The sequence below is a fragment of the Anas acuta genome, chromosome Z (genome assembly GCF_963932015.1).
Source record: "Anas acuta chromosome Z, bAnaAcu1.1, whole genome shotgun sequence".
Taxonomy (NCBI): Eukaryota; Metazoa; Chordata; class Aves; order Anseriformes; family Anatidae; genus Anas; species Anas acuta.
In genome coordinates, this window is record NC_089017.1 from 9,877,805 (window position 1) to 9,904,913 (window position 27,109).

The 27,109-nt window shown below is 39.0% G+C and overlaps 1 protein-coding gene across 1 annotated transcript in view; it reads right to left on the reverse strand.

Moving 5' to 3' along the window:
* The window catches only part of TTC33 (tetratricopeptide repeat domain 33), a 52,342-nt gene that overhangs the window by 14,161 nt on the left and 11,072 nt on the right, over positions 1 to 27,109 (reverse strand). Inside the window, exon 2 of the mRNA XM_068666271.1 lies at positions 12,645 to 12,726. Coding sequence (XP_068522372.1) covers positions 12,645 to 12,726 — 82 coding nt within the window. The remainder of the gene's footprint in view (positions 1 to 12,644; positions 12,727 to 27,109) is intronic.

Consider the following 27,109-nt stretch of genomic DNA (forward strand, 5'->3'; position numbering starts at 1 on the left):
AAAAGGAGGTGCTCTGGGACAGCCAGCATGGCTTCACCACGGGCAAATTGTGCCTGACTCATCTGGTGGCCTTCTGCGATGGAGTGACTGCATCAGTTGACAAGGGAAGACCAACCAATGTCATCTACCTGGACTTCTGTAAGGCCTTTGACATGGTCCCACATGACATCCTAATCTCGACATTGGAAAGATATGGATTTGAAGGGTGGACCAATGGATAAGGAATTGGCTTGATGGTTGTACCCAGAGTGTTGTGGTCAGTGGTTCTATATCCAGGTGGTGGCTGGTGATGAGCCTTGTCCCTCAGGGTCTGTCTTGGGGCTGGTGCTTTTCAGTATCTTTATCAATGACACAGACAGTGGGATCAAGTGCACCCAAACCAAGGTTTGCAGATGACACCAAGCTGAGTGGTGCAGAGATAGAACAGAAGGAAGGGATGCCATCCAGAGGGACCTGGACAAGCTGGAGAAGTGGACCCACATGAACTGAATGAGGTTCAACAAGTCCAAGTGCAAGGTGCTGCCCCTGGGTCAGGACAGTCCCAGACATGAGCACAGACTGGGAGAAGAACCCATTGAGAGCAGCCCTGCAGAGAAGGACCTGGGGGCTCTGGTGGACAAAAAGCTCGACACGAGCCAGCAGTGTGTGCCTGCAGCCCAGAAGGCCAACTGTGTCCTGGGCTGCAGCAACAGAGGGGTGGGCAGCAGGTGGAGGGAGGGGATTGTGCCCCTCTGCTCTGCCTTGTGAGGCCCCACCTGGAGTGCTGCGTTCTTGCCTGGGGCCCCCAGCACAAGAAGGATGTGGGGCTGTTAGAGCAGGTCCAGAGGAAGGCCACAAAGATGCTTGAAGGGCTGGAGCACTTTCAGAAAGGCGGAGAGATCTGGGGCTGTTCAGAAGAAGAGAAGGTTTTTGGGAGACCTCATTTTTTTTCAGTACTTAAATGGCACTTACAAAAACGACTCTTTGGTCAGATAATGACAGGACAAGGGGGAACAGTTTTAAACTAAAAGGCGGGAGATTTAGATTAGAGGTGTCGTGGTTCCGCTCAAGTGGGCAGCCGAGCTCCACCACAGCCGCTCTCTCACTCCCCCTCCTCAAAGAGGAATGGGGAGAAAATATGTGAAAAGGGCTCAAGGATTGAGATAAGGACGAGAAAATCACACAATAATTAGTGTAACGGGCAAACCAGACTCAGCATAAGAAGACAGATAGTAAGATTTATTGCTCATTACTAACAAACTAGAGAAGTGAGAAACAAAGGAAAGAAACCAAAAGCACCTTCCCCCCCATCCACCCTCTTCCACCTCCTCCCCCGAGCGGCGCAGGGGAACGGGGGAATGGGGGTTATGGTCAGTCTACAGCACTTCTTCTCTGCCGCTCCTTCTCGGTCACTCTCGTCCCCTGTGCTGTGGGGTCCCACCCACGGGATGCAGTCCTTGACGAACTGATCCGGCGTGGGCTTCCCACAGGCAGCAGCTCTTCCAGAACTGCTCCAGTTATGGGTCCGTACCACGGGGTCCATCCCTCAGGAGAAAACTGCTCCAACCTGGCTCCCCTACGGGCAGCAGCTCCTGCCAGGTCACCTGCTCCTGCGTGGTCTCCTCTCCACGGGCTACAGGTCTGGCCTGGAATCTGCTCCGGCAGGGGTCTTCCACAGGCGGCAGCCTCCATCGGTGCAGGGCCACCTGCTCCACTGTGGTCTCCTCCACGGGCTGCAGCGTGGAACCCTGCTCCACCGTGGTACTCCATGGGCTGCAGGGGGACATCCTGCTTCACCATGGGCCTCACCACAGGCCGCAGGGGACTTCTGCTCCGGCGCCTGGAGCACCTCTCCCCCTCCTTCTACACTGACCTTGGCACCTGCAAGGCTGTTTCTCACTCCCTTGACTCTCCCAGCTGCTGTGTGGCGCAGCGTTTTTTTCCCTGTCTTAAATATGCTCTCACAGAGGCGCAAAACAACATCGCTTATTGGCTCAGATCTGGAAAACAACGGGGCCCTTCCCAAGCATGGGGCAGCTTCTAGATCTTTCTCACAGAAACCACCCCTATGGCCCCCTGCTACCAAAACCTTGCCACGTAAACCCACTACAAGAGGTTAGGAGGAAATTCTTCAGAGGGTAGTGAGGCACTGGAACAGGTTGCCCAGAGAACTTGTGGCTGCCCCATCCCTGGAGGTGTTGAAATCCAGGTTGGAAGACGCTCTGGGCAACCTGATCTAGTGGGTGGCATCTCTGCCTATGGCAGGGGTGGTGGAACTGGGTGATCTTTAAGGTCCTTTCCAACTCGAGCCATTCTATGAGTCTATGAAGGTTCTTTTTCTCTCTCTTAAGTCCTTTCACATTGTTTTGATTCTATTCTCTTCATTGTTGGTTTCCTTGATCCCTACATATTGCACTATAATGAACCACTGTTCATTTGTTTATTAAAAAAAAAAATAAGACACAATGAATGAGTGTCTTGTTCAAAGTCCTGAGCTCAGTTCCAACTGTACACAAATTGATTTTATCCTCATTTTAAGAATTTATGTTTTTTGGTTCATTTATCTGGTTTTGAATACGTTATTTTTACTTGATCAAACATGGCATGAACATAATGGTCTAGTTTTCTATTTCTCAGAAAGATGTCTCCAGGTCTTCTTTCATCTCAACGCAGATGCTTGAAATACTTGAGCTGATCTATTACTTTTTCCTTCAGATATGTGACCAAAACAGGAATCTGTCAACCAGTAGCAGTCCCTACACCTGTATTTATTAGAATACTTGCAGCCACTTTGCTGTATTGCATCTTCTCATTGTTACAGTCATTTGTTATAATTGTAAGTTTGTTTAGACTTGGATATTTAACTGTATTGCCACAATTATTCTGAAGAAAACTGGGTGAAGTAACTTACCCCCAAATGCAGTCTCTGAAATAACCATGCTCTTTGATTTGGTTTAATTCCTTTCAGAAGGAACTCCTCCATGTGCAGAATGTATCTTTTCGGCAGCTCTATGGTACTTAGTACAACAAAGCTCTTGACCTTTTCTTAATCTTTTTCGGACTACAGTACAATTGACTCTAAACCACAAGCTATAATCAGCATGAATCCAGACACACATACAATTACATTACTTCATCAGCTGCTTTGTGTGATCTCTTTTGGTTCAATTTATATTGACAACTATGTCCATGTATTTTTGGACAGAGATTAATAGTAGTTACTCTCTGCTATTCTCTGCTAGTCACTTCTAGCAAATGCTCAGATTATGAGTGTAAACAGGAACAAGCAAGCATTATTTTATTGGTCATACACGACTAGAAATAATTAGACTAGTCACCCAGCATTTCTTTACAATGAACTTACCTTAAAAAAAAAACAAAACAAAAAAAAAAAACACTAATTCAGTTGCATTAGGGTATTTTTCAATAACCAGATAAATAGCATGATGCTTCAGAGAAACTACATATCTCTCAGAAAAATGCACTACTATGACCTTGTCATTTGAAAGGACAAAAATATCAAGCTTTTACTTGTCATAATTATTCTTGGAAAAACCTCCACAAAGAGACAATCTTATCAGCAAAACAGATCTTTTTTTTCAAGCAAGCTATGAGGGAAAAGGGCTGTTTTGCCAGAATCACCTCCCTGTAAAGTAAGAATCAAGATATGTGCCTATTTATGAATGTCCCTTTTAGGAGCTGACAAAAGATTCTGTTCCTTTTCTGTTACTAATTTCTTGCATGAAACTTCTTTTGCAAATTTCATTAACAAGATGGCACTCAAGCTTCACAGTTAAGTAATCTCATTGCAAATTTTATTTTCCAGTTACAGTGAATGCAATTCATTAGAAAACATTGTTAAAGCTAATCAATTAGAGAAGAAAACAAAATCTTACAAAACAGAAAAAGCTCTCTCTTTCCTATGGACATACTTCCATCTAGCCATTTTTAATATATTTCTTATAAAGCTGTTCAGTAGGTGGCTTCTCTGAGGTTATTTTATTCCAACACAGACATACAATTATCACATGCATCGAAACAAAGAACATCTATGTCACTATGGTGACTTTGTTTAATAGGTCTAGCTTAAAAAAAAAAAAAAAAGTGAGAGTGGAGAACTTTGTGAAGGAAAAAAAATCAAATATTGCAACAGTCATCAGACCAAGTGAAAAAATCCAGGCAGTAGCATGACCTGTCCTGCGCTACCCACAATATTTTGGAAGTGTTATGAATCCGAATGAGTCCTCACTTTAGATGAGATCAATGGCTCGAAGCTGAATCACTATATATAGACACATTCCAAGTCCAGTGAAAACAACCCAATTCCTTCTTCCACCCAGAAACCAATTTTGAACCAGTCATGAATAAAATTCTTCCTACCTATAATCAGTTTACATTTACCCATGCCACGAAGCAATATCTGTTGTACCATACAACAAAACCTTTTGTTATGGACCTTTCTATAATTTTCAAGGTTTTCTTGGTAAACTCTTTTTACTACATCCCAGTTTAAAAAAATAAATAAAATGAAACTCCCTACCATTTATACTTGCTTACATTGTGATCAAAGAAGAGAATTACAAACTCAGTCAGGTTAGTAGGAACCTCTGGAGGTCATATAGTCCAACCTCCTCGAACAAAGACTGTTAACTTCAATCTGGTTGTTCAAGATCAAATAAACTAAATAATTCCAGTTTCTTTCCGAAATCTTCAGAAAGAATAATCATTTTCACTGAAAAGTGTTTTTTTTTCTTCCTCACATAAAATCGGAATTTATCTTGCTGTCATTGGTAAGCATTGCCTTTTATTTTTTGGTGGACACTTCTGCAAAGAATCTCTCTCCTCTGCTACACACAGCACCTCCACCCTCCCACTAGGTAATAGAGATCTTAGGAATCATAGAACCACAGAATATCCTGAGTTGGAAGGGACCCACAAGGATCATGGAGTCCAACTCCTGGGTCCCCTAATCAGACCATGTGTCTGAGAGCATTGTCCAAACACCTGAACTCCAGCAGCTCAGTGGTATGACCACTGCCCTGGGGAGCCTGTCCCAGTGCCCGACCACCCTCTGGGTGCAGACCCTTTCCCTAACCCCCAGCCTGACCCTCCCCTGTCCCAGCTCCATGCCGTTCCCTCGGGTCCTGTCGCTGTCCCCAGAGAGCAGAGCTCAGCGCCTGCCCCTCTGCTCCCCTCGTGAGGGAGCTGCAGGCCACCATGAGGCCTCCCCTCAGCCTGCTCTGCTCGGGGCTGAGCAAACCAAGGGGCCTCAGCTGCTCCTCATATGTCTTCCCCTCTAGACCCTTCGCCATCTTCATAGACCTCCTCTGGACACTGACGGTTTCATATCCTTCATAGATAGGTATCTGTGAAGTTTATGTCTTTGCAGATGAAATAAACTAACCTATCTAGAACACTAAAATATTTATTTGCTTAGTAGCTTGCACAGTTGAAGTAACACCAGTACATTACATAATTACAGTGCATACATCTGTAATATTGACAAAGAATACATGAAGAATTCAGCAGTTCATATTCTGAAGTTCATCCGGTTCCACAGAGGCCAAATACAGTTCAAGGACAGCACAAGAACTTCAGAGTTGGCAGATGCTCTGCCCCAACCCTCACAGTGAATCGCCTCTTCAACTTACACAGGTACAGCATTTTGCACTGTAAGCATGACATGCTGTTTTGCTTAGAAGTAATATTTGTTTTAATTAGTAAATTTCTAGACTTTTTTTCCTATTCACAGAAATGTACAATGCTATTTTTAAATCAATTTATCTCAGCAGTTAGTAGCAAAGTTTCTATCTGTCATGAGAAAATAGGAGTATAAGACTGCCTTTTGGAAGAGTACATTAAATTCAGTTCAGACTGGTTTGTACCTACACAGTTTAGTGACTATAATAGCCACGTTAGCCAAAGGCCTGTTCCAGCAGAGGGATTCTAGTGGGCCTGGAGAAAAAAAATAATAATAACCACATTCCTCTCTTATTTTCTTTATTTTGCCATGGTATCCCTCATGAACAGGTTGGCAGCAGTCATCACCATAAATTGATCTTTTACCACCGTGTCTGGTTCCAACTGATTGTCAGTAATGCAGAGCTTGTATTAAGCTAAATTTATAATTCCGTAACAAACATATAATTACTAATGACCATATATATGACCAACTATATATAAATCAGCAATTATTAGCTGATTTGTTAACTTAAACTACTGATTATGAAATCTGGCCATTTCTTAGAAACTTTATAATTTCTTAAGTACAAAGAGGGTAAGAGGGAAGTTGAAATTATTTCTTCATTGAGCTATGAATTTCTTAATCCTTAAGAACAAGGGTGGAACAATTTAAATACTAATATGGGCTTGGCATACAAAGAGAGATATGCAGCTGAAATCCTGATCCTATTCAATTAATGCAAATTGAGGATGCAGGGCTGTACAGAAACTAGATCCTCAGACAGCTGATAAACAGCCAAAAATCTTATTACATTTACATAACTTGAGCTGGCAATGCATGCTTGCAGCCCGTAAAGCCAAATGTAACCTGGGCTGCATGAAAAGCAACGTGGCCAGCAGGGCAAGGGAGGTGATTTTCCACCTCCACTCTGCACTCGTTAGACCCTACCTGGAGTCCTGCACCCAGCCCTAGAGCCCCCCCAGCACAAGAAGGACGTGGGGTTGTTGGAGTGAATCCAGAGTCCAGATGATCAGAAGGCTGAAGGCACCTCTCCTACAAAGACAGGCTAAGGGAGTTGGGGTTGTTCAGTCTGGAGACAAGAAGGCTCCAGGGAGACCTCATCACAGCCTTCCAGTACCTAAAGGAGGCCTACAATAAAGCTGGGGAGGGACTCTTTGTCACGGGGTACAGTGACAGGACAAGGGGGAATGGCTTTAAACTAACAGAGGGGAGATTTAAATTAGACATTAGTAAAAAAGTTCTTTGGTAAAAAAAAAAAAAAACGGTGGTGAGGCACTGGATCAGATTGCCCAGAAGAGCTGTGTATGCTCCATCCCAAGTGTTCAAGGCCAGGATGGGGGCTTTGAGCAACCTGATCTTGTGAGAGGTTTCCCTGTCCATGGCAGAGAGTGGGAATTATCTGAAATTAGAGGTCCCTTCCAAACCAACCCATTCCATGATTCTATGATAACCGTTTTTGTATGTTTACATTTGTATTCACGCATTTCAATACATATCTATATACCATTGCATGTGCACTTTAGGATTCCTTTAAATAAGCTATTTTACATTTACTTTGAAATACGTTACTTTAAACCTGACATGCTAAGAACATGTTAAGGCATGGCAAAACAAATAGGTTGATCCTGTCCCCCAAATATTGAGGAATTCATGTGAAGTCCGTCAATGTTAAACTATTATGCAGATCCCAGAAGAACTGCAGGAATGCTGTCATAGTTGCACGGGGTGTTCCAGAATTTATCTGAGATCTCTGTGGTACAAATATCACTGCATGAGTAACACTAGCCAGGTGAATTCTCAGGAATCCTGCCTGAATCCCAAGTAAATTCATTATATGTACCATGGCCATTTGACACCTCTCTTGCCCCAAGAAGAGAGTCCTGGCTAGTCTGCTGTACAAAAGTTCAGACCCTAATTCACGCATCTCCTTCATGCATGCTCCTCCATCTTTGTAATTCAAAGCAGCAGTGAAATAATGCGATGAATGTTTAAAAGCTTAGGCCTCAATGAATTTCAAGCAGACTAAGAGACTACATTAATGTAGGTGGGCTTTATGCACTCCTTTGAGTATGATACCACGTATCTAATACCAGAATTAATACGATGGGTGTTAGTTTTGCCAAAACAATAAATAATTGTAAAAATACAGAACTGAACTGCTTGCATAAACATTTACTGGATACTCGGTGTTCTTGCAACAGGGAAACAATTTAAGCTGGTAAGGGAATATAAGCTATATAAATTGAAACATCTTGCATGAAAAGGAGAACAATATGTGCACCCCTAACCTCTCAACACACCATAATCATCTGTTTTTAAAGGGATCAAAGGGTAGCTGAGAGCAATGGAAACAAACCCATCTACTTTTATGGGTTTTGAACCAAAATACAGTTGAGCAATTCCACAGCTCCCATACGATTTTCTGGAAACACTCTTAATGCAACTGTCAGTGACAATTGAAAACTTTAAATGCTATTTCCGTTCTGCAGAAATTAGGAAAGACATTTGTCCCACATCAGTTAAAATAGGGATCTTTAAGTCTTTCCATAAATATTTACAGATTCCTATTGTGTCATTAGTGTATTTTTCTGAGCTGCATATTAAACAGGTTATTTAAGATGTTGTTTTGCTGCCGAGAAAGCAAATACTCATGAACTGGGGAGCTGCTATATAACCCAACTTAAGATAATCTTCATAAACCGAACAGGATACATAGATATTCAGACCCATTAAAAACATCCCATCCTATGTTAATTCTCAAAAAGCATGACTCACGGGGAAACTTTTCTTCACGGACAGAAAATCAGTATAGACCATAAAGAATCTTTGCATATAGTGCAAAGTCATTCTTAGCATGAATCACTACCTCTAGTACATGACTTGCATCAAGACAGGAGGGTTTTCATGGTTCCAATACTGGTCAAGCCCTTGCTGAAATTGGTGTACAGCTTTCTTCCAAATCTGGAGCTACCTAAACTTTCTCATTTAGCTACACAGTAATAGCTTCAGTATTTGTGCTGGTGTGATGGATTGGAGTTACATTCTCAGCCATAAGACGGTATCATTTAAATATGAACCACAATATTTTTGGAATGACTTAACGTATTCCTATTTTGGCAAAAAGTGGACTTTTACAGCTCATATTAGTGCCTTCAAAAGTAGAAAGGTATCAGATTACACATTATACTAATCAGCTTCCAGTAAGCATAAGTCATACCGCAAACAACATCTGTAATAGTTATTTGCATGTACTAAAGAACTACTGCCAATTTACAAGATTAAAAAAGAGGTTTTGTTGAAAAGATTTAAGAAATAATTTTATAAATGTACACTATTTTGCACATAAATTTATCTTTTGTTACACCATGAATGAGAATATATTATGTAATAACAAAAAGTGAAACCAAAGGGAAACAGTGCAACTGTCCAGCTGTGCTCCCTTCTACACAAAGATGAGCTGGAAGTGAAAGCCTGAATTCCCTCATTCTTTCAGGTTTTGTTCCGCTCCAACAGTATTATGACAGGCAAAAAAGTTTTACAAGCCAAATTACAGTCACACAGCTGGTTTCTGAGCCCTTCCTGGTAAGCAGGAAAGCAATGTTTCCTCTTCCTCCAAGTCACTTATATGTTCCTCAGCCTGGAAAAGAGAAGGCTGAGGGGAGACCTCATCACAGCCTACAGCTTCCTCATGAAGGGGAGCGGAGGGGCCGGCGCCAATCTATTCTCTTTAGTCACCAGTGATAGGACCCAAGGGAATGGAGTCAGACTGTAACAGGCGAGGTTCAGGCTGGATATCAGGAACAGGTTCTGCACCCAGAGGGTGGTCGCACACTGGAACAAGCTCACCGGGGACATGGTCACGGCACCAAGCCCATTAGAATTTAAGAAGAGCTTGGACTATGCTCTCAGACACGTGGTCTGAATTTTTGGGTAGACCTGTGTGAAGCCAGGAGATGGACTCCATGATCGCTGTGGATCCCTTCCAACTCAGGATATTGTACGATTCTATGGTTCTATATAGCTTGGTCATTTAGATGAAATATAGAAGGATTGGGAGTGCCAAGCATGCAACCACACGTCAGTATTAGGTATTGCATCTGGAGTACCAATTGAATGATGATGTAGTAAGCACCTGTTTGCACAGGTCACTCCACACCCTAGTCCAGACCTTGGAAAGCTAACAATTCCCTGTACTCCTGTTATTTCCACTGCCTTTTTCAACAGAATACTCTTGAGTAAGACACAGAAGAAACAAATTGCAAAATAAATGCTACAGCAAAAACATTCTGCATAAAGGAGCCAGCAATAAAGCACTCAAATCATCTCTTCTCAAGGTATCTTATCAAGATATCAACGATATCAAGATACCCTACTATGTGGTCTGTTTTACCCAAACAAGAGTTAAGTTTTTATTTATAGCCAAAAAATCTGTAGGACTGATAAAATTTTCAAATCTTCCCACCCACACCACCCAAGATTTTCTAATACAAGCTATATTCACCCCATATATACATATATGCTGATAAAGTAATCCAACAATACTCCATTTATTATTTTAGAGAATCTAACTTTTTTCAGTTCACAGACAACATAAGAGAAGTTGTGATAACATCCAGAAAAAAAAAGTAGCAGTTACCACATCTTGTGTTTTCGGTTTTGTTATCTCTATACCAGAATCAAATTGCAGCAGCAATAACAATTTTAAAACTAAAAAATATACCATGCTTTCCAACACTGATATAGTACATTCATTGATGTGGTGTTTTTCCTTTCTCTTTTTCTTCTCCCAGCTTTAAACAAAGTCTTTTTCCCCCATATTTTGGGTAGCTATTTCCCTAAGAGTACTTTTTTTTTTTGCTTTCTAATCTGTAAAACAGATGGAAGATTGTTTTTAAAAAGCCTTTCTTCCACATGTAAGTTTCAGTCTTTTCCCTTCATCTCAATTTATTTACCTGTCCTCTGACTTTTGTGGTTACATACGTGAAGTGACAACCTCATACGCAATTAATTTATGGTTTAAACTATTAGTTAAGCATTTCAGAAAACATGAATGAAGAAATAACTCTCACTGTTTCTTCTGAAGCAACAAAAGGCTCTCTTACAGAGAATACAAATGTGCTTATATTGTGGCACATTAGTAAGAAGAGAAGTTTTTTATGTTTCAAAAAAAGAAACCTAAACTGTTGATATGAGGAGATGGTTCCTGTCCATTCCTGTTGAAGCAGTCCCTGTAAATGTGCAAAAATACAACATCACTGCTTTTCATCTTCCCTCTAGCCTGCTAAGCTACGACGCCCTACAAACAAAAACATCAAAACACAGGCAACATGTTCAGCAGCTTGGCAAGTGTTTTCTGTTTCCATTCATCTCAACTATGACATAGCATAACCATTATATTCTTTAAAATAATAATAATAATTAAAAAGTAGAAAAAATGCGATGAGGAAGATGGACAAAAGCTTTTAGCAACTGAATCAAGCAGCTTAAACAGGTATTAAACGCTAAAAAATAATGTGATAAAAAAGCAGAAGCCATACATTTTCTTGTTCTCATTCTCAATTCAAATTAAAAACATGTTTTTAAAACAGCATCTTTATTTAATTTGGGGAAAAAAAGTACTTTTGTACCTTGGCAAAAAGATGGAGACGAAAGCTTCCTGATCCAAACAAAACGACAAATCTTGGCACTTTTGTCATCTAAACTACACAAGGAGACACACTTAAATTACAAGCTGATGTCATAACTTTGACAAGAAGTGTTGATGGCTGCAAGCCTTTTTCATCAAAACATTTGTAAAATAAAGGCTTTGATGAGTTAATGTCATAAATATATTCCATCTAATGCTGTTTTCCAAGACTAATTTATCTTTGAAATACTTAATGTGAAAACAGAGTGTAGCGTGTCTTGTGTACAGTACCCGTGTTTAATGTTGAGAATATTAAGCCAACTCTTTCAACTAAAAAGAGCAGGCAGATTTCTAGTGGCAGAGTCAAACTTTGTAGAATGACAGAATATCAGAGTTGGAAGGGACCCATAAAGACCATGGAGTCCAACTCCTGGGTCCCCTAAGGACCATCTGAAAAACCAAACCATATGTCTGAGAGCATTGTCCAAACTGTTCTTGAACTCCAGCAGCTCGGTGGTGTGACCGCTGCCCTGGGGAGCCTGTCCCAGTGCCCGACCACCCTCTGGGTGCAGAGCCTTTCCCTAACCCCCAGCCTGACCCTCCCCTGTCCCAGCTCCATGCCATTCCCTCGGGTCCTGTCGCTGTCCCCAGAGAGCAGAGCTCAGCTCCTGCCCCTCTGCTCCCCTCCTGAGGGAGCTGCAGGCCGCCATGAGGCCTCCCCTCGGCCTGCTCTGCTTGGGGCTGAGCAAACCGAGGGTCTTTTTGGGCCTGTGGCAAAGGACGTCAGCTGCTCTTCATATGTCTCGTCCTCTACACCCTTCACCAGCTTTGTAGTCCTCCCTTGGATGCTCTCTGATAGTTTTATGTCCTTTTTATAATGAGCATAAAATCTTCACACAGCACTGGAGGTGAGGCCCCACCAGTGCAGAGCAGAGCAGGACAATCCCTTCCCTCTACCAGCTAGCAGTGCCGTGCCTGATGCACCCCAGGGTGCGGCTGGCCCTCCTGGTCGCCAGGACACACTGTTAATCTTGTTCATCTACCAAGAGTAAGGCTCTCTCTGCTCCCTCAAAAATACAATTTACAGGTATTTCGGTTGCTTCTTCTACATTGTAACATCTTAATTCAGTTCTTAGCAAAGATGTTATTTATTATGATTGGCTGGAATACAGCATATTTTTAACTCCTGCTACAAGATACTCCTTTGTGTTAAGAATAAATGGAAATCCTAAATTAATTTTGATGTAGTTTACGCATACAGCAACATCGGCCAGTATCTGGTCAACGACCACAGAGTTTTAATTTCTACACTCACAAAGAATTGTCATGATTTACCTGTGATTTCATCTCATAAAGCGTAGCATCCTCTGGAGTTAACTGAAGTGCTTCATCCCACTTCTGAATAGCCTCCCGGTACCTGCAGTTAAAACAATATTACACTCTCACTACATTTAAATGAAACTTATATTAAGAATTTCTATTTTAAAAACCGACATTTTCCTAATTAAAGTGCCAAAGCATCTCATTAATATTAATGTCTTTTCTAATCACTTCCTCATAAAACATGCTGAATGAATTGCATTGAGGAACTGGGTATTTCTTTTTGTGACCACTGAGTGTTAAGTACTACCGTACAACTTGCCTCAACTGAATTTACAAGTTAACACAGGAAACCTATGTCAAACCAATGAACGAAAGTTAGAATTCTTGAACTTAATCCAGTTCCCCTCGTTGTCAAAAATCATGTTCAGTCACTTATTATAAAACATAATCTGAATGCAACATGCCTTACTACAATTATCATTTCAAATTTGTTTTCAACCTCAAAAGCTTGTTGGAGTTACACACCAGCATTTCTGTATTGTTACGTAGACTAAAATACCTAAGTTCAAGTAACTTTGGTATATAAGGAAAAAAAGGAAACAGAAAGTAAACAGGTATACTAAAATCATTCAACTTTGGGAAGATACACAGTAGCTTTGTAATATGTTGCCCTCCCCTAGAAAACAGAAAAAATGAGTTCACCAAACCACATAAAAAGTAGGTCTTTGACTAAACAAAGAGATGGAACTTTGACAAACCTATACTAGGGTTTTAAACTACACCGAAAAACTGTGACAGCATAATAAACAGTTAGAGGGGTGCAATCTTCCAGACTAAAAGAAAGCCACATATTAGCATCAACGAGTCTGCCGAATGCAGCAACTTCTCTGAATCCTCCATTTCAAAATTCACCTTTGACACAGAACTGTGTAGGAACCATTACATTTCTATTAACTTCACTGTGAAGGTACAAAAGCAGTTACTTTTGAAATACGCACTGCACTTTTAATATAGCGCAGGTAAAACTAGTTTTCATACACACGTGATAGTTATAATAGTTATCTTCAGCCATTCCCATTCTCTCTTCTCTTTCCGTTTCCCCATTTTTCAGTCCTCTGGCTTGCATCACACCAAATCAGTCACATAAAGACCACAAATTTCTGAACTGATCAGAAGTAAATAATAGATTGGAAAAGCAACACAACTGAAGTTGAGCACTCAGTAATGATTCAGGTATTATTTGTAAATGTTTGTAGGTGACACTGCTAAGTATGCATAGTACTCAAATAAAACACAAGTAAAAAGATGTTTCAATACATTTTCCCATTTCCTCAAAGTTTAGCTTCCAGCTGTGCATTTGCAATCTCAGTTCATTCTCCATGGGCAGGTGTTCAAACTACAGGAAGCATAACCAATTTTTTTACGTGTTAGTAGAAACATAAGCCATAATTTAGTTAGCAAGAAAAACACTTTTTCAGTAGAAAACTATAGCTTTGTCTAAACCCAGCACAGACACAGCACAACAAAACTTTCATTAGCTATGATAAATACACCAGTAAAGGGGATTTTGAGCTCAGTTAGGCAATGTCCTGGCCATGCAGGAAGCCACAAGACAGTGAGTGTAGGGGAAGAAAAAAAAAAAAAAAAAAAGTTAGAAACAGAAGACTTTAGAAACCTGAGCAAACACAGTGACATTATTTAATAAATAGAAAAGAAGGTACAACACTGGCATTCTGGAAGTAGAAAGGCATAAGATCAAAGCTTCTTTTCAAGAACAACCATTTTACTTCTACGAAGAGGACATCATAGTTCATCAAAATATCAATCTAATGAGAAAAAACTCACAGCAAGAGCACACTACCTCTGAAGGTAGTGTCAAATATAGGCAAATATAGCCCAAAATTCTGTTGAGTTTTGCTGCCAATTTGTCAACAGTCTGTCAACAGAATAGTCTAGGGAAAGTAGGCCATTCATTCACAAAAACATTGCACCCTGTGTATGATATATGTTTGAACAGAGCAGCTCAGTGATACAAAAGGTGCAGAAGAGTAAACATTCATTTGTCGGAAAAAAAAAAAAAATCAATCTTTGACAAAAGGGAAAAACTACTGATACTGTTCTGAATTAGAGAAAGTGAACCATGCTGCTTGCTCAAGTGAGTCAAACTTTGCAAAAAAATATTTTCTATAAAGATAGTTCTTTGTCAAAGAATTGTCTTCCTCATTCTTCTAAAAGAGAAGATTACAAACTGTATTAAGTATCAGAAGCCCTGCAGAAAAAGTCAACTGGGAATATAGTTGTAGAGATACAGTTGTAAAAACAGTGTTCCAGTAAAACCATATGTCTTGGCTGACATAAGAAATGAGCTAACATGTAGGTAGAGTTGCTAAAATAAAAAAATTAAAAACTTCATCATTTTACTGTCCCTCAGGATCCTGTTGAACTGAATTGTACAGGACCTTTATCATTGTAAGGAAGAAGAAATAATTTTGAAAAAGAGAGCTTCAATATAAATATTCATGCTCTGGGTTTAATTGAAACAAATTTAATGAATATTCCACTTGCTATTCCCATTTCTTTTCTTAGAAAGCAAATAAACTCATACAATTGAGTTACTAGTATGTAACAAGGCAGTATCCATCAGCCAAGCTGCAAAAAGTACCGTGTCATGTCTGGTAAAGAATTTTTGCTTAATGCTGTTCCATTTATCTTAATGCAGATCACATGCCTAACTTAACTCCTTCCAATGTGCCTGACAGAGAATGAGAGCACATATATCCAGAACACATGCTATATATAGCACAGATGATGTACAGCAACGTGCAATTGAATCCTATGTGCCTTCAGAAAAAAAGGATATGAAACCTAGTACTTAAAAAAATTAACTTGCAACACAAACAAGAATGAGGCTCAAAAACCCCAGACCCATCCACTGGTGATATTATAAACATTCCTCAGAAAACTCTGATATTTATCACAGTGGGAAATAGTTCCAGCATCAGCAGGCTGGGGGCCTACTGGCTGGAAAGCAACTTTGCAGAAAAAAAAAAAAAAAAAAAAAAAAAAAAAAAAAAAAAAACACGAGTCCTGGTGGCCAGCAAACTGAGTATAAGCCAGCAACATGCCCCCATAGAAAGGAAGCCCAACAGCATCATGGAGGGCTTTAAGCATCACCAGCAGGTTGAGGGAGGGGATCTTTCTCAGCTCTGGTGAGATGGTATCTGGAGCGCAGGGTCCAGGTTCAGGCTGCCCAGCACAAGAGAGATATGAACCAGGGGCCACAAAGATGACTGAAGGCATGGAGGGCCCTATCATGTAAGGAGAGGCTAAGAGATATGAACTGTGCAGAGATCTCTCGGGAGATCTTATCAAAGCGTAGAGGTATCTGATTCAGAAGTGGGTGCAGGAATAAAGAAGATAGAGCCAAACTCTTCTCATTGGTGCCCAGCAACAGAAAAAAGAGGCAATGGGCATAAAGTGACACAGAGGAAATTCTGTTTAGATGTAAGAAATACATTTAAAAAAATACTGTAAAGGGTGACTGAATATTGGCACAGGTTGCCCACAGAGGTGGTAGAGTGTCCATCATTTAAGATATCCAAACCCCAATTGAGCAAGCTGCTCTAGTTGATCCTGCTTTGAGGTAGAAAATGGAGTAGAAAAATGTCCTGGGGTTTATTAGGATTATGTATGATTGTATGACACCAGCAACTTCAGTGGCATCTAGTTTAAAAGGACATCCGATCATCTCCTGACAAAATGAAAACAAAACAGAATCTTATAAAGTCATTAATTTTCACACATCCAGGATTACTATAAGGCTTATCTAATGTAACCATAAAGAAATCACAGAACATTAATAATGGCCGTATATTCATTTTATATAAAATCAAATTAATATTGCTGCAAAAGTAAAACCCTAATATGCATTGTAACTAAGCCTCTAAACTTCAGTAATACTATTAAGATACATTAAATACATTTTTAAGAAAAAAATTGTCTTATTTTGAAGTATTGAGTTGCTATTTATGCAAGTACAAAGATACAGTATACTGACTTTTATCTACCCACAGTGATTTCAATGAAATAGTACACCTTACTACAAAGCAAAAGTTATGCAATTATAACCAGAACATAGTTATTATTTTCTTCACTGAAATGTCAAAAAAAGAAGAAATTACTGAAAACTGGACACATCTGGGATGGTTTCAGAGTACAAGATGTGATGGATCTTGCCAATTCTTATTTAACGACATGAAATCCCATGGCTCCCCTGAAATACTAAAATTGCTCTCTTAAGACATGCTACTGACCATCTGGGAGCTATAGAGACTTGGCAGATTTTCGTACAGCTTTGTGAACTTATGAAACAAACATCTTATGCTTACACTTCATTTTTTCAATAACACTTCTGGGAAAACGGGATCTCTTGTGCTCTTAAACAAAACTGTTATGCCAAATTTGTATATTCATTAATTGTATTTAATTAGATGCTTCTGGGTTTAACAAAAAAAAATACAAAAAATACAAAAAAAAAAAAAAAACTTGATTCAAGTTACATATAATACACCAGAGTCCTGTAGTTTTACTCTGACAGGCTTGCCTCAGTTGATGCTTCAGGCAGAGACTGAAACAGGGCACATACAGAATGACATTGAAAACATCTTAAGATATACTGAAGAAATGAGATGGTAGCAAATTCAGAAGACACACCTGCAGGAGAGAGGCAAATCACAGAAGTGCCATGTCAGCAGAAAAGAGGATTTAACATCCCCAAAATTGTCAGGGACTTGGAGAGGATCAGATGTCTCAGGAGGACGATGAACAACACAGTTAGACAGAGGCCAGAGGAAAACAAAATTTCAAGAAGAGCATGTTGAATACTTGAACCATATCACAGAGGATGAAGGTGAAAGGTCTGTGGCCACCAGAAACATCAGCAAGAGCAATCTTAATAGAGTGTTGGGGCAAATTCATCAAACTTTGGTGGAAGCTAGAGGAAAAGAACACCAGCCAGTAACTATACAGTGTACATAAAATGGAAAGGAGAGAGAAATTAAAAGCCAATGAGAATCTGATTATAGGAACCAACTTTCTTTTTCACAAGCTGGGTGATGATGCAGGGTTGCACTGTGGGAGAGGATTCATGAACAGGTGAAGGAGAAAACTAAAAGCAATAAAGGAGAATAGTAGCACAGCTTTCTTGGGTTAAACAACCTCAAAGTCCTCTATGACAGACAGATCTTTTTATAGTAAAATGCTTCCTCTGCTGGGTGTGGGGAGGGAACTGGTACTTTATATAAGCATCTAGCAAGAACAACATGCAATAGCAGGTTAAAACATTTTTTTTTTGTTCATCTAATTTTGTTAATCCATTGTTAGTGACCTACAGCACATTTAAGCTCACAGGCAGACTTCCCAAGATTATTACGTCTTCAAACTTTTTTTTTTTTTTTTTAATTGTAGATAATTCTGATGCTATTGATGAATCACCAACAGGCTGCAGCTCAACAGTATAGTTATTTTATGGTAAATAATGTACTCTACATTACCTGTGATTTTAAAGGGATAAAGTTAAAACTGTCTGCTTTGCTACCTGCTACAGCTTCAAAGGAAACATTTTTTTTTTTTTTAAACAGGCTGATTCAAGTATGGCCACACTAATTACCACAGGTAAAGAAGTACATTATAGCTCTTCAACACCAACTAACCACATACATGTTCTTACCCCACAGTAAATGCCAGATAAATGCAAACAAGCTTGTTGTAGCTCTCCTTCAAGTTGGTGAACTATACAGAACTTACCATTGGACAAAACAGCATGCATACAGCTGATGCCCATCATTTCAAAGCTTAACTATTCGTAAGAGTTCATGTTCCTGCATATATTAGACCCCATGATATCAGGTCATTGACATCCGGGCACACATAGTGTAAACAGTGAAAAGAAGTCAGATTTATGCAGCAGAATTTTTTATGCAGCAAAATTCTGTTACAACTAAATCAGCTGAATATACCCTATAATTAAACAGCTCCACAATTACTTCAAAGAGACTTATCTCTCTTAGGAACTTCCACAGAAGAGCAGATGAGAAATACCATTTCATCACATGCCAAAACAATTACCATCCATCATCATGCCAAAATTACAAAATGAGGTTTTCAACATGAGTTCAATCTCAGTTTCTGAAGCTGTATTTCATCGGCACATGTACCAATGGACGTTTTTATCATTTCATCTATTAGGTAAATGCAGTTCCTTTTGAAACTGCCTTTGTCAAAGAAAACCTACCAAATCCAATAACAGAGAAAGGTATTCCTGTAGCTAATGTGCAGGAGTGGAAAACATGTAATCAGGATTCTGGTACTCTCTCTGATACAGACATCCTTCCTCATGCAGAGTAACATTTTAATTTTCTCACATAAAACATGTGAAGAAACCTTATCAGAAATCACTTACTACTTCATGATTATTTTATTTTTTTGAGGGTCAGGTATGCAGCATACTGCAGTAAATTATTTTAATGACAAACGACAGGAGTTAATGCAACAAATTGAAAGTAGTAGATAATGATGGGAGTAACCAGTGTCTAGACTTGACAGTCTGTCGTAAGATGTCTTTCACAAAAACATTTTACATTTAACTGTGACCAGAGGGCCCTGCTGCCTTTGTCATGTTTTATATCCTTCTTTACAATCTGGCAAATCTGATTCACGGTCAAAACCACTCAGATACTGCACTTACCTGTAAGAAGACAAGCTAATTTGCAACACAAATGCAACTTATCTGGCAGCTAGTCAATTCTCTCACTGCTAACTGAAAAACTACTACTATCAGTATGCACAGTTACAGGGCTTTGTCCTCAAGGAGAGCTCTGGAAAGTGTGTATGTGCATGCATATGCTTGTGTTTATTCTAGAACCATGAAATACTTATTTCACCTCTGATGAACACAAAATTGTGTTCATCACACAATGCTGATTGAGAAGCATTGCTTCAGGAAAGACATAAGTACATATTTTTTCTTCTTAAAATAATCCTTACAATCAGCATAAATCTGAACAAGTTGCAGGCTGCTAAACAAAATCTTAGCTAAACATGTCAATTACACTCAAAATTCTAAAAACTGGGAATTACAGAGTTTTGTTTCTGGCCCTGCTGAAGAATATCCTCAGGCCTGGCACTGCTACTTCATAATTCCAGCCCCCACCTCCCCACACCCCCAAATATGGTTTAGATATAAAATTTATTTATATAATGTAACACAGAGGAAATTACCTGTAATAGGATTACATTACTGACTCATCACTAGTGCAATCAAGTACCGTACCCTCACCTCCTCCCCTCCTGACCCCTCCCCTACACTGAGCATCCCAGGGCATCCTAGGCACTGGCTCCCTGGTAATCAAAAGGACTTATCTTTGTAAATGAACCTACAAAAATACTCCAGTGAGTCAAAATAATGACAAGTTCAGGCTAATTTTAATTATTTCTGGTAGTATTCAGAACTCTGTAGTGCAATTTTGAAAGTGAGAATGGTTAACAGCAGAAGTTCTCTACAAGCTGCTAACGTTAACACCAGGATGTTATTCAGAGTGGAAGAACAGAATTGGAAGAATTTGCTATACTTCCTTCATGTAAGTGGTGGTTTTGCTGTTCTAGTTTTGTCATAAAAACCACAAGACCCTACTGTCTGTGACTGCATACCTGATTAACTACAGAAACATTACCAGATAGAAGGACTGCAGTCACTAGTATTTTCATTATTACCACAGAAAATTCAGCTACATTAAGGATAAATGTTTGACTTTAAGGATTCAAAAAGAAATAAGATATTTCTAGCTTAAACACCTATGGAACCCTCTTGCTGTTTCTAAGATCAGATTTGCAACTATCTACGAACATGGAGCTTTTCATTAAATCCCAGCCCTGTAATTTAGCTTTACCTGACTAAAATCAAAGTGCCAATGATACTGTCATTTTGGTGGAGTTCCAATCACTGGAAGCATTTAAGAGGCATGTGGGTATAGCACTAAGGGACATGGTTTAGTGCTGGGACTCAGCAATTCAGGTCGACTGTTGGACTTGATGATCTTGATGGTCTTTTCCAACCTAGATGATTGTGATACTATGCATGACAGATCTGTAGAAAGCTGAAATAATCAGTGACAAATAAGAGCAGAAATGAGGTTTACACAAATAAACTGAAATCAAGAACAAGAATACAAGTTTTATTATTCCTGAACCTGCCATTTCTCCATTACGTAAGCAATTAAGAACAGGCCATAGTAACCTTACAAACTTCATAAGAAAAGGAATTGCATACTTAAAGTGAAATCAATTCACTACTTCAGTATCCTTAAGCAAGAGCTCCAAATTAATACAAATAAAGTTTCAGGTCTTGCAATAGTTGTAATATTTTATAAATATTTTAATATAGTAGGTAATGAATTTTTATTGCTAGTATGAAATCTCAAATACAAAGCTTCAGTTCCTCAAAACAGCTTCAACAGTATTTCCTCTGAAAGCAACAGGAAGAAAGATGTAGAAGAAAAACTGTTGTGATATATTTAAAGCAATTTTGAGGCTGTATTCCGGTCTTATTTGAGATATCTGTTCAGATATCCTTTAGAAACATCTAAGTACTGCTAGAATGATGGATGCTATTTGTTTTCTTAGTTGAACAGTCATTACAACTAGGTAGTTTTTTTAGTTGAATAGGCATTTCAACTCAACCTTTCAATTTGTCCAAAATGGCAGACAGCTCCATCTCTAGCACCTCATACTAGTTCTTACAAATTAATCATAAAAACTAGGACAAAGTCAAAAGCTGTTCACCACACAAAAATCAAATACACACACACACACACAACACCCCCTTCACAGATTTCAAGAACACTATTTCTTTACCTCCCTCTCAAAATGACTTATTACCAAAAAAAAAAAATGCTTGGGAGTAAGACAACATATAGTGCAAAACACCTGAGGAGAGGTGATACACAAGAAGCAGCAGCCTTTAGCCTGTTCACATTCTGTTCTGCGTTGTTGCATTTCAGCTCGATGATATGCTCCTCTTATCTGTACTAAAAATGTAATTGTCCTTCTATTACTTCTGACCTCTTTACAATGTTTTCTGATACCAACATCACTGAGTAATTAAAGAAGTTATATTAGAAAGACACAGATAAAGACAGGGGAAATGTGTCATTCTCCATGGCATTGTGAGACTTATGGAGGGCAATTATGATTTACAACTCATGAAAGGACCTACAAGTTAAGCAACTCTTCCAGTATAACTGACATGATTACAAAGTATTGACATAAAATGACTAAAGTATCAATCCAAGTATTAGTAAACAAAAAATGTCAATTATCCTGAAGTGAAATATAATTGTGCAATGAACAGTACAATCTACATACAAGGATATAACATTCACAGATTGTTTACAGGGAGGGACCATCATCACCGAAAACCAAATGAATACAATTAATTCTAAATCCCAGGATGACCTGCAAATATACAAAAACATACAAATTTAAAATTAAAGTTGCGAGTAGAGTGGGAACTCTGACTACCAGCACTGCAGGTACAAGGAGCAGTGAGCCTAAGTGTCATGAACGAAAAACGTTCTGTAAGGTGGGAGAAGAGGCAAGCACAAGTTTGTGCTCCCACTCCCACAACAGTTAAAATAACCTAAAATGGTTATTTTAATATGCTGTATTGCTTGAGGTGCTGTACTAAATAAAATGCTCATCTACTGATGAGCAGCCTTACAGGAAGCTATAGATTTCGACCGATAATGGGTTTTGGCAGCATGATTTTGCACGCACATAAATACTGCCTATTAAGTGAGAATACCAGCAAGAACTGTTTGAACTAGCTCCTTCCATTTTTCTCATACCACAATATAAGGTGAAAAATAAATTATGAAATATCAACAAAAGATTAATATTTCATATGTTTTTATCAACGCTGGTTACTGGTACCAATAATTAAGCCATTTATTTTACACTATCTTACACTTCCAAAGCCTAACTTCTGAAATAAAGTCTTCCTCTTTCTCTTATTTTATGCCTCAAATCCCACGCTCTATCTACAGGGGAACACATACAAAGAGTATTTCAAGTTACGGAAGGGACATCCTGTCCATTAAACTACTCATGAATTTACAACACACTTTCAGCAAAGGGCAGGACAGCAGAGATGAATTTGCTCAGATAATCCACACAACTGAAATAAAAAAAAAAAAAAAAAAAAAAGACACCTTTCTTCTGAAGAAAAAAAAAAGTGAAGTAATCAAAGCTTGGTAACTTCAGCTTTGTATCTGAAGAAAGGATGTCTCAATTACAAAAATATGCCCTTTAACATATATTCCTTACTACCTTATGTCTTTAAACATTAGATTGATTCCACTGATTAGATAAACATAATTAAGTCTGACTCGCTAATGCCTTATCTTTTCTATAAATCTATTTCCTGTATTAAATGAATCCTGTATTTAATTCATCCACAAACTCCAAATGTCAATGAATTCACTTTAGACATAGAAATACACTCACCCCATTTTCTTTCGTGTTTTTTTTTTCATGTTTTGCTCAGTATTTAAAATTTCAACCTCTCAATTTATTTTCAGGATATAATTACTGAAACTGAATAACTCAGGCATTGTTACAATCAGTTAAAATATATTCAACAATTATAAGTTACCTACAAAAGTCCAGGTTAAGGATTTCTCCCATACTGATACTGCATACAATAGCTTATAATAATTTACCTAAAACTTTCTCTACCTAAAACTTTCTTAAAGAGTATGACAGATATTAGACTGTGTAAACTAATTCCATTTTAATATCTATTATTCTAATTTTAGCATTTGCTTATTTCATTCTGTGTATCAGCAGTGATTCTAACAGTTTAGCCCTAGTATCACTTGGAATTTTTCTCTTCAAATCTCTTAAATAAAATCAGCCACTAATATACAAAATTCACAAAACCCAGTTAATTCAGTTCCACCCACAACACAGAAGTATGAGAATTAATTTTTGAAAGGCAAATCAAAATGTATTAATAAAAAGTTGTAAAAACACTTTTAGTCAGTTCTCAGTAGTACACTCTTCTCAGTCTCCTCTTTCTTGCCCCCTACTTTGCACCAGCATAAACACTTGTGTTTTTTATACCATGACAATGATCTGAAACAAGTTATGACTGACCCAAAAATGTGTTTATTTTAAAACACCAAGCAGCTCCCCAGTCTAATTCTCCATTTGGCTATACAAATACAATGAACAGACCTTTGTTAATCAATAGTAGCACCGCTGTATTGTACACCAGCATCTCAAGTATATTTTTGGATGCTGGAGAAGCAGTTCACACTCCCTACTTGATTAAACAAGGCAAATATTGTGATATTCATAAAACACACAATACATTATAAAAACAGCATCCATAGCAAATAGCTTCCTACCACCTTCACATTCACAGCTCTGCAAATAAATTTTTCAATCTGGCAATGAAAGATGGTTTAGCAAGGGAAATTACAACAAAATGCATTTTCAGTGAAAAATAAAACATTAGAAAACTTATTTCAATATCAGTGTGTGATTCTACCATCCCCAAACGCTTGCTTTATACAATTCTTTTAGGACCCTAAGTCTCCTTTAAAATCACAAAAAAATATTTATCAAATTCAGATCAGTAATATTCTTTGAAAACCAAAAGCTGAAATGCTTACTGAAACACGATTTTAGTTTAGAATATGCAATACATCAAATAAAATGTCCAGAAAAATAAATTATGTGTGAGTAATACCATGGAAAGTTAATCTTCTGACAAACAGTACAGTTTCATTGACAGATTAGGCTGAAGACAATTAAAAACACTTCTGTCAACATCCAGATTCATGGAGGTAAGTTTATCATGATCATCACAGGAGTTAATTGCCAGGAAAAGGAATGGTTGTACTAAGCCTCCAGACAAATACAGCTTCCTACACAGAAACCCAGGCAGAAGAAAGCCTTTCAGTAAGTTTATGTCATTTAACATACTTAATACATGTCTTCTATTTTTAACAGTGAAATAGGATTGTGGAGCCAGTTGATGACAAGCCATTATTCATTGCCAAAATCCCTTACCCAAGGAATCTAGTTTTAAAATTAAAAAATCTACAGCCATGATCCGTATTATGTCTTAACTGTCATTTCTTATTTTTTTAGAAGAGAAAAAAGCTTAAGTCCTGGTCTACTACATTAGATTTATATTACGGGCTGACAGGTCAAAGACAAAACAATGTTATTTAAGATTTGTTATTTAGTTCCTAGACACTGAAGCTCCAGAGATTGCCATCAAAACACATTCAATGTACATTAAGAATGGCAGGCCTCAAAAAGTTATCAGCTTGAAACAGCTTCAAAAGTGCAAGCCTCGGTTTCTCAAGGAAAGATTTCTTTAATTGTTTTTCCAGGAGGTAAGAAGAATGTGAGGAATATGTTCTCTCTATAATTAGGGTTCTGGACACCACCCAGAGGCAGAGAGAGGTACAACTCTTTGTCTAGGAGCTTTTGAGCTGTGGTAATTCAATGTTGTAACAGAAAATAGTGGGATACTACAGTGTTGTGATTATTCTTTTGAGATTGGGGTGGATGCACTGATCACGCACGCTCACCAAATCTGTAGGTGACACCAAGCCGAACGGTGCAGTTGACACAGTGGAAGAGGGAGATGCTATTCAGATGGATGACAGGCTTCAGAGGTGGGCCTGTGCAAATGTCTTGAAGTTCAACATGGCCAAGTGCAAAGTCCTGCATCTGGGCCCGGGCAATCCCAAGCACCAATACAGGCTGGGCAGAGAATGGATTGAGGCCAGCCCCAAGAAGGACCTGGGGGTGTTGGTTGACAAGGAACTCAACATGACCTGGCAATGTGCGCTTGCAGACAGAAAGCCAACCATATCCTGGGCTTTGTAAGAAGCAGCATGGGCAACAGGGCGAGGGAGGGGATTGTGCCCCTCTGCTCTGCCCTTGCGAGACCCCACCTGGAGTTCTGCATCTAGCTCTGCAGCCCCCAGCACAAGAAAGACATGGCGCAGAGAACGGCCACGGGAATGATCAGAGGGCTGGAGCACCTCTCCTATGGAGAGGGACCAAGAGAGCTGGGGGTGTTCTGCCTGGAGAAGACCTTATAGTGGCCTTCCAGTACCTAAAGGGGGCCTACAGGAAAGCTGAGGAGGGACGCTTTATCAGGGGGTACAGTGATAGGACAGGGAGTTTTAAACTAGTAAAAAAAAAAAAAAAAAAAAGATAAATTTAGATTAGGCATTAGGAGGAAATTCTTTGCTCATCTGATGATGAGGCACTGGCACAGGCTGCCCAGAGAAGCTGTGGATGTCCCATCCCTGGAGGTGTTCAAGGCCAGGCTGGATAACCTGGATGACCTCGTCTGGTGGGAGGTGTCCCTGCCCACAGGATCCCTTCCAACCGAGATCATTTTATGTTTCTATGATCATGAGTTTTAAAGCCAAATGTATGTAGTAGTAGAAAAATGTCATCTTTCTCAGGAACAATAGCTAGCCTTTCAGAGCAACTGGACAAAGGCATTAAATTAGGAAACAGGTTAGTTTCTTTCCTGCAGCCTCAACAATGAACAAAAATAATTGCTTTTAAAATCATTTATACCTATGAATTTCATTTTTAGGTGTTTAAAAGGTTTTATTATTTGGGTAAAAGCAACCAGGTGTATTTAACAGTAAATCTGGACAATATGTAGAAGCATCAACAACAGTAACATTGAGACAAAAAAAATAAATGCAGCCATGTGACAGTATGCAAGCCGCAACACAACATCATTAATATAGGGAATACTGGACACTGAAATCAGTACCTCAGTTGAGCAACTTTTGCCATTGTCTTATCTAAAGGGTCTGGAAAAGGCCCCAGCTTGTATTTATTTGTAAAGTATTTCTTAGATTATTTATGTAAATTACTAGATTTTACTAAGTTGTATTACACTATGCATATAAATAATAGAATTCTCTTCATTTAAAAACTGTGTTATTACAATGTCTGATTCAAACTACGGGCAAAACCCCTTAGCTCAAAGTAGCAATGTTTTCTTTAACTTGCTCAATACTTTTGCATTGAAGTACTTACACAACTCTCCAACCTACACCTACCCATCCGTACGGACCTACTGCAGAAACGGGCTTCTGCAGGACGGCAAGGGTGCTGACTCTGCTGTTACCATGTCTAGGCTTTTAAGAGATGGTCTGTATTCCAGCCTGTTTATAATAGAAATAAACAATGAGCAGAAAAAAAAAAAAAAAAAGGAAATGTCAGCAATCAACTCTGGAGACAAAAAAAAAGACAACTGTGACATGAACTGCTCCAGCACAACAGTTAGAGGAAACAAAAACGTGCTGGGTGTACTCTGCTGTATATTCTTATTATTCCTCATATGCAGCAGAAGGCTCTAAGTGTTGCTG